This window comes from Monodelphis domestica, chromosome 1, assembly GCF_027887165.1.
Source record: "Monodelphis domestica isolate mMonDom1 chromosome 1, mMonDom1.pri, whole genome shotgun sequence".
NCBI classification, from domain to species: Eukaryota; Metazoa; Chordata; class Mammalia; order Didelphimorphia; family Didelphidae; genus Monodelphis; species Monodelphis domestica.
Genome location: NC_077227.1, coordinates 503,044,569 through 503,054,021, shown reverse-complemented (window position 1 = coordinate 503,054,021; position 9,453 = coordinate 503,044,569). Strand labels below are relative to the sequence as shown.

Genomic DNA, 9,453 nt, shown 5'->3' with positions numbered 1-9,453 from the left:
GATCTGATAATGCATGTTAAGGGTTTTGTCAACCATTATTAACTAATCCAACCAACCCCTTTATTATATAGAACAGTAAACTGAGATCCAGAGAAGTGACCTAGGGTCATACAGATTGTAGCAAAAACAGAACTAGAAACAAGATCCTTCTGGTTATTCCAAATTCAATGCTTATTACCCTATACCCAGTTTCTCTTCCCTTTTAAAAAATCAGTTAGAAATAATTGAAAAGTCTTTGACAGGTATATAACTTATTTCCCACGGATGTTTTGGAGGAGGAAGTGGGTTTGCGGGACGTCTTCTTTTACACCTTGAAAAACTGAGGCTGAGAGAGTGGGAGGGCACATAACTAGCCTCAAGGTCACCCAGTGAGTCAGGGGGCTGTGTCAAGGCTTGAACCTTGGCTTCCATGTTTGGCACCCAATCCATCAACCCACACACCTGGGAAGGAGTCCAAGACAGAACTAAATCCAGGTGGCCCTCAGGGAGTCGCCTAGGTAACAGAGCGCGTGCCCAGGTCTCAGCCGGAAGCCCGGGGAGGGCGGGGCGGAGCAAGAGAGCTCGGACCCGACGTCTCGCGGGACCTGACGAAAGAGCAGTAAAGAGGCAGAAAGGGAAGTGTTCCCCACCACCCTTCGGGACCTCCCTTTGGCCCCGCCTCCCTCGGAAGTTTCCCGCGAGGATTGGCCATCGGCCCGGGGCGGGGCCTGAGGCAGGCGCGGTGCGTACTTCCGGCTGCCGGGTTGACATGAGAAGAGGCAGTAGTGGTTGAGGAGGAGGTAGCAGCGGCCGGTTCCTAGGGTTTGAGGACTAAGGAGGGATTGAGGTGGCGGTGAGGGCGGCACCGGAGCTGGAGGCGGCGGTGGAGGGCGGCGGCGGAGGAGACAGACCAGCGGGAAAGAAGGGAGAAGCCACACCCGCTGCTTTGGACGTCTTAGAGATGGAGAAGGAGTTCAACCAGATCGACAAGGCCGGCAGCTGGGCGGCCATTTACCAGGTGCGGGAGCGCCGACCCTGGGGCACAGGCTTCTGTAGCTCAATTAGGCCCTTGGTATCTTTCTCTTCTTTTCTCCTCCCCCTACCCCAGGGATGCTGCTGGGGACCCAGACTGCGGACGAGCTTCCTGTCCCCTTCCCCCGCCCTCCTATCCCAGGCTCGGCTTTTTTGGGCCTGGGTTCTAGCTTCACAACCGACTGGAATGAGGATTTCATCCTTCCCCCACCCACCCACCCAGCAGATGCTGACAATGCTCCCCGAAGCTCCCCCCAATCTTTTTTTGTTCTTGGAGGCAAGCATATTCTTCGTCCTACCAGGACCTCGCAAACCTCGTGAGACGTCCCTTTGTCCCTAAGGTTATTCTCCCATATCCTACATCTTTTCCTGTAAAAATAGGGTGCTAGTCTTTAAGGCTCCTAACTTCTCTTTAGGTTGGTATACACACAACCTTTCCTAGAGCCTCATTGGGTCTCAAGTTTCTCATCTGTAAAATGTTTGGACTGGACAAAATGACCTCCCAACTTCAAATTTTAACTTCCCTGGCCCAATCACTTAGACATCCATTTTTTTGTCCCCTTGGATTGATTCACCCCCCCTCCCTTTTACGTCCCCCAGGAAAAGGTTTGGATGCCACGTTAATTTTTCCTTAATTGTCTCCTAGGAATAAGATAAACCGCCTATTTTCTTCTCTCCCTCCCCTTTTCACCGCCTACCTCCAACACTTTTAACAGATTTGGCCCAAAGGTGAGAGATCCATTTTTCCCAAAGTAGCTTATGAGAAGTAGCCTATTGTGCCACCATTCTTTGGCATTGTAGAAAAATTGCCCTTCCATACAAGGAATATAATAAAAGAGGAAAAGGAAAATTTAAGCTCCACTAATCCACACCAAATTAGTATAAATTCCATATCAATAAGGCAGATCAAGGCTTGATATCTTGATCTTGGTTAGTTTTGTCTTGTCTTGTGTGGCCTGCAAAGGAGGTATTTTAAATATTAGTTTACGGTTATGAAAAGATATTGTTTCGCCAGTAGCCATCTCCTCAGAAGAAAATATCTGATTGTTATTTAATATAATTGGAGGGCTTGTGAAGATTAACAAGATAGTATTTTAGCATAACACAAAGTGATTTTTTTCCCTTTTTGTAAAGAGAAACCTATTTACTCATTTTCAATTAATCAATTAAGCTCAAAAAAATAAATTGTGGGAGCCATTCTGAAGTCTTTTTTTTCCCCTTAGTTTAAGCTATTAATGTCTGATAAAAAAAAACAACAACAAAAACAAGAAAGCTTTTTGGCCAGACCAAGCTTTTATTCTGATTTGTTCCAACCTCTTTATTTGAGGGCATTCTTTTTATTTGGTCCTTGAAATAAATTGGCTATTGTTGCACTGGAGTTCATAAATTGCCAGGCTGTTGTAATTTCTGATATTCAACATGTTTTTAGATTACTTGTCTATTATATCTGTAAAAATGACAAAGTTCATTTTATTTGTCAACTAGTTAATTTCTAGAGGGTATTTTTATAACAGGGAGATGAAATTACTGCTTCTAAAGAGTAATTAAAGTTTGCAGTTCAATGTATAAGTACAGTATTATATGAATTTGTTTTTATAATTGGATTCTTCCTGCTTTAAGTCATAATTTCATTAAATCTCAGAATTTCCTCAATAAAGTAAAGTAGTAAAAAGTAGAGGAAAGCCTTATCGTTGAGAGAAAGTGTAAATATTAAAGATTAACTAGATTAGCCCTTTAAAGTTTTGTCATATTTCTTTGAGGAGAGTTATATATGATTGCTTTGGGTTAGGATTGTCCAACCTCAGCAATGCTAAGGCTGTTTCTGTGGCCTTAGAGAATTGGCAAACATGAAGTTGGGCCCCCATCCCTTAACATTTTTGTCCTTAAATCTGAAATTTTAATCCAATGCAAACTATTAAAGTGGTTTCTTATTATAGAACCAAGCCTTTAAGTCTTATTTTAGGAAAAAATAGGATATTTGGGGAAAAAAGAGATGAACTTCTCTTTTAAATCTTAACAGACATGGTAATTTTCTTTTTCTATATACTAACTTTTATCAGTTTCCCAAGAAATTAGAAAACAGCATATACTAAGTGGATAATCAAGAGATCTCAGATTTTTGGGGCAGTTTATTCTTACTAAACAATGCTTCTTATTAGTATAACTCAGAGGCAGTCTGACATATTAGAGTGCTGGGCTTTGAGTTAGGAAGATTAAATCTGACCTGACACATACTAATTGTTTAACCCCAGACAAATCACTACTCTCTGTGCTTCAGAAATTGTTTTAATCCACAAATTACAGGTAAATTACTTATCTACACTAGTAGAGAGAATTTTCACAATGGAAGTTCCCATAACTGCTGAAATGATAGGTCCAGACAAGTCAGCATACTGTGTTTCTTTTAGAAAATTGTGTCTGGTTAATTTTCAGTCTGACATTATCTTTCTTTTAGAATTTGGTGACATCTTTTTATTCCTCACCAAAGAACAAAAACAGATAATGGAAAAAAGACAAAGTGTGAAATAGGAAGAAGTTCTCTTTGGGTTCAGACTAATGTAGCATGAAGTCTTGTTGACTATTTGTTCAAGCTACAGTCTGCTAATTGAGTTTGGTAGAGTAAACAGTGCTTTGGAATTTTAAGGTCAATCAACAAGGAGAGAGATATCAATAAGCATTCACACTAAAAAAATTACCTTGATTATAAGTAGCATATTTGGGCAGTGTAAAATTCATTCTTTAGCATTTAAACAATTAAACATCATATTTGGAAAGTGGAAATATTTTTTGGTCCAGCTCTGATGTGATTGAGCTGGCAAGACTAGGACAACACAAGCATGAAAAGAAACATTGGTTGGCCTTGGGCAAGTCACTTAGTTGCCTGACCCTTACCACTCTTCTGTATTGTATCCTATACTTAGTATCAATTCTAAAATAGAGGATAAGGATTTTTAAGTTAGTCTTGAAAGATGAGATGACAGTAGGGGAAGTCTTGAATGAGTAAAAAAAAATCAATAAAAAGACATACAGTTATCATATACTTTTTGTCCATATACTTTTTGTTTTATAAATGAAATGGTTTAAAAAAATTTTTTTAAATGAAACATCAACCAGTGGTTTAGAGGCAATATTTATAGTACATTTATAGACAAATTCACCTAGACTACCAACTTAAAAAAAAAAAAACTAGCTATATAGGAGAGTTGATGACTGATTTTTGTTGTTGTTATTAAGTCATATCTGACTCTTAGTGACCCCATTTAGGGTTTTCTTGGCAAAGATCCTGGAGTGACTTGCCATTTCCTTCTCTGGCTCATTTTACATGTGAGGAAGGCAAATGGGGTTAAGTGACTTGCCCAGGGTCACATAGCTAATAAGTAACTGAGGTCAAATTTGAATTTAGGGAGATGGAGCTTTCCTGACTTTGGGTTGGGTACTCAATTTACTATGCCACCTAGCTGCTATAATGTCTAATTCAGTATTCACAAAACCATGTTAATATCTCACTAAAATCCTTAATGCTGTGATATATATCTGGCATATGATATTCCAATGGGATGGAATATTAAAACTTAATAATACTGTTTTTTAAAAGAGCATTGTCTACAAGGAAGTTGTATTTTGAGGGCAAATAGAAAAGAATATACATTATGACTTGTTTGTCATTCAGTTATAAAAAGAAACGAAGATGAAATGAATAGAATAGGAAGTGCTAATCATCTTCAGTGACCTATTAATTCTAAATGGTATTTAGTTTAGAACAAAACAAGAACTAATTTTAGTTGTCCATAACTCTGGAGATGGCATAAACACTTCTAATCAAGAATATTTTGAGCTAACTGGAAGCACCAGCAGAAATGGTGGAGGGAGAATAATTTACAGCCATTATTCAGTTGACATCATTGGCATATTTATAGGAATGAATGCCTTGGTACATTTGGAAGTAAGCAAGCTCTGCCAGTGACTCCTAGAAGCATTCAGAGGACAATGATTATGAAAATCATTTTCACTTGTGACATTGTCCTGATTCTCCACCCCCCTGCCCATGTAACTGAATTTTTCTTTTTAATATGAAGCCTCTACTAAGCCCTATAATAATGTGGTCGAATTGTTTTACTGCATACTTTATATGAAGAAACAGGAAACGTTAGAGGTTTTAGATATATAAAGTGCTTTCCCCCTACTATATAGCATGAGATTTTCCTTACTTTCCAATTTTGACGCAGTGCTGGTGTGAACTACAAAATTCTTTTGATAACTCAAAGCATATATAGCACAAGTGTGTATAGTGAGCCATTTGTAATTTGTGAACACAAACATGTTGCATAGGCTAGCATTTCCTTACAATGTCATGTTAAATTGTTCCTGAGTTTATACTAATTAGTTTCAACAAGTAGATTGCACAAATTCTTTTATTGCAATATGTTCTATGAGGTTGGTGCTGGAGTTGGTTTGATTTTGAGATGGGGTGGGGATGGATTTTATAACATCAAATTTAAGATTGCCAGGCAGCATCTGTGCAGGCTTCCCTAGCATTGTTACAGCCTGAATACAGATCACCCTGTGAGGAAAATAGCCACATAATACAATGTGCTCTCACATCCTAATTTGTCATGGGTTTATGTAGTTTCTTAGTTACCTAGAATTTCATAGCTAAGAGGGATCTTAGGACTCTAGATTTAGAGCTAAAGTGATCTTTGAGGTTCTCTATTTCAGCCCTTCATTTTTACAGATGAAAAAACTCAAAGCTAGAGAGGTTAAATAATTTGCCCAAGGTCACATTAATGGTCACCAGCATAGCAGGGGTTTGAAAAGCTTTCAGCCCCATTCCTTTGTACAACTCCTTCATTTTATTAGATGAGGAAACAGGCCCAGAAAAAGGAAGTGACTAACCACCCACCGTATTAGCAGAGCAAAAACTAGAACCCAGGGCTTCTTATTTTTTCAGTGCCAGTTTTCCCAGGAGAGATATTTCATAAAATAAGCTTTTTTACCCTCTTTGTGCCAAAAGAAAAATCTTATATGCCCTATTTTTCATTGAGCATCCACAAATTTAATAAGCACCTACTTTGCACACATATTCTAGATTCTATGAGAACACAATAAAATGCTGGTAATTTTTAATAGGTCTTATATATAAAACTGCTTAATGATGATTTTTGAAAATGTGCTTGTGTGTGTGCAGTAGAAATTGGAATTGCTCGTTTTGTTTCAAAGAAGCCATCAGTAAATTTATACTTGGCCTATGATGAATTTAACTGTCACATGGGAAGTGGAACATCTCGGTCTTTTTATCAACTTCTGAATCATGCTGTAACTTTATGGTGTTATTTTTAGATTTGGTCTCAAAGCACTACAGGGCTGTGTACATAGTGGACTCAAGATATTTGTTGAATTACTGGGGGCAAATCTATCTGCATTCTAAAAATTAGATACATCTTAATATCTTCCTATGGCCTATGTTTTCATAAACAGTGAACTGATAAAACACTTTTGGTACCTCAGAATAAATAATCTTCTGAATCAGTGAGGGGTATAATCTTAAACATATTCAAGATGATTTAGTAAAAAGAATAACTGAAATTGGACTTCATGAAGCTTTTGTACCTTTCTAATGCACTTAATGTAACATTGTCTGTTACAGTGATTTGTGCTTTTTTTTCTTAGCCCTTTGATATATAATGGAGAACAGAGACTGAGTCCCAACAGGTAGCATGGTATTCTGTACCCAGTAGGCACTTAAAAAAAAAATATTCACTGGAATGAACCAATGGAAAGGATATTGGATATGGAATTGGGAAATAAGGCTTCAAGTCCCATCCTTACCAGTAATTAGCAGTGTGAATTTGGGGTTACTAACTTCCTTTCTTGGGGCCCCAGTTTCCTCATTTGTAAAATGAGAGTATTGGATTACTTTTTTTGCCTAGACCTCAAGTTTCTTTTCCATTCTAAAACTATTTAGGGATATCTCATAGATTATAAGAGAGCTGAAACAATCCTTGTAGAATTGAAACAGTATTTTCTTTCTTATGAGGTACCTAGGTTTATGCCAATGATCAATTTATTTTAAATACTTTTTTCTTTTCAAAAAGTTTCTAAATAAATAAGCTTCATTATCCTTTCCAGTAAATACAGCTATAGTAACATGAGCAAGCATCTTCACTTAGATAAAGTTGCATGCATGACCTGTGTCTTAAGTGGCTTTTCCTGTAAAAGATTAGGGAACTGATTCTTCAGAATTTACCAGACATCAGCTAGGTTCTTAAAGAACAGTAGGTTGATGTTTTACTTTTAGAAAAAACTGTCATATGACATAAAATTCATCTGAAGAGCATGATATTTTTGCAAATAACTTCCTATGTTTTTGTAAAAAGCACCTAAATAAAGACAAGTACCTAAAAAAAGAGCAATCATGTGAATTGTTCTGATAGAAGAGCAAGCCATTTCCCATGGAAAGCCCTTACTTTTTCTGTAACTTATAAATACAAAGTTGGGAATGATGTAAGGCCCACTGCTGCTATAATAATAACTCTCTTTGCATAGAAACAGTTCAATTTGCAGTTCCATGTGATTGTGATATTAGTGACATGTAAGCTACAAATATGAATTTTTTTTTTTAGTCATCCAGTTATTATGTGAATAGAATTTAATTCTTCAGAAAATCTAATATCTGCTAGAAGGTCAGAGGGCAAAGAATCTACCAGTCTATGAAGTTTACCAGTTCTTAAGATTTGGATAGAAAGGCAATAATACCTCACTTAATCAAGAGTGTTAGAAACTTATAAGCATTTAATATATGCATCACTTTACTAGTGTTCCTGATGTACAAGTAACTAATGATGTCATCCAACTTGTAGACTGACATTTAACCTTGCTATGAAGTAAAGAGATTCAGTGGCATAGTGCTTATAGAGAACTGGCCTTGAAGCCAGAAAAACTTGGGTTCAAATTCCATTTCTGATATTCCTGGCAAAGATTTAGGCAAGTTACTTAACCACTCAGCACTTGAGGCAACTCTGTAATACTGTAAATTGCAGAAAAGTTGCCAGTCAATATTGTTAGAGGAATTTCCTCACTGGGAGTTCCCTGTATTAGTGAAGTCACAGATTTAGTCTCTTTGCTTCTTGAAGTAAAGCTTAGGTCCTTTGTAATGCTATATTATATGTGCTTTCTAATTTCTATTGAGGTCTCTTTCAACAGAAGAGAGATTTCTTATCTCTGTGATATAGAAAGACAGACATCTGTATTTGAGGAAAAGTTAAAAAGGTAGGTTTTAGTGGCTAGCTGCCAGTACCTGCAGAGAAGGGTTTTCAAAACCAGTTATTTTTATAATTTTAAATGCTACTTTCAATGTCAGTTTTTTTATTAAAATTTTTTACTAGCCACCTTTTTACAAAATTAACTTTAAAATTTTAAATTCAATTTCTATTTTAGTATACTAACACTTTATTTTGAAATGGGGATTTCTTTACTAATACAATTATCTCTACTTGTATATTGCCTATGAATTATATGGAAATAAATTCTGTCCTTATTAGCCTTTGCTAGAGTTTGGCTAGATTTTATTTTTTCCAAATTTTACATGTAACCAGTTTTTCAGGGAGGCCTATGTCCTGTCATGCATCACTTAAAAGAAAGTAGATATGTAATAATTATTCAAAAAGTTTGCAGTACTCTTCAGGACAAAAAAAATCTCTTACAATTATTGGAAGATGAAATCAGTTCTTAATGTAGCTTCACTGACTCAGAAAGTATGCTAGCTGTGTATTAGCTTACTAACAGTAAATTAATTTTAAGTGGCTGTGATGACTGATCATTTATCATCATTATATTCTAAGGGCAGTACTATATCTAAATGCTTCTTTCTAATAGTTAGTTGGCTCTCACACTAATCTCCCAACAATACTTTTCCACCTATATCCTAGGACTTTTCTAAAGACCCTTTTATGAGTTACAAAAATTTTTTTTATGACATTACTACTAAATTTAAAATATACACGCCATTTTTGATAATTCAGAGAACTGATAAATTGACAGGTCTCCATTTGTATAAAAATCATTTACTGATGATTATAAACTATACTAGCATGAAAAACTTTTTAGAGACTGAGTGCCATGAGTCCCCTTCCTTATCTCAGACAGGGGAGAGAAGAAGTGCTCCCTTTGGGCTGCCAGGCAAAGTGGTGGGTTATGAGAGAAATGTCCTCAGCCATGCACAGAGGGGGAGAGGAGTAGCCCTTTCCAGCACATGTGCCATAGATTCGCCAACACTACTATACTAATCATCAGAGGATTGGTTACAGGTAATGACTATTCAGAGCCACAGTGATTTATGAGACTACTGTGAAATGGAGACAGTGGGGATTACATTGGTAGGGAAAATACTTACACCAATGCAGTTGAAGGGTTTAGAAATCTTATTCAGGATTTCCTGAGATAATT

At 36.9% G+C, this 9,453-nt stretch overlaps 1 protein-coding gene across 1 annotated transcript in view; it reads left to right on the top strand.

The window, feature by feature from the left end:
- Window positions 1-579: 579 nt before the first annotated feature.
- The window catches only part of PTPN1 (protein tyrosine phosphatase non-receptor type 1), a 75,608-nt gene continuing 66,734 nt past the window's right edge, over window positions 580-9,453 (top strand). The window contains exon 1 of the mRNA XM_007475738.3: window positions 580-997. Within this exon, the coding sequence (XP_007475800.1) occupies window positions 941-997 (57 nt within the window). The 5' untranslated portion in view covers window positions 580-940. The remainder of the gene's footprint in view (window positions 998-9,453) is intronic.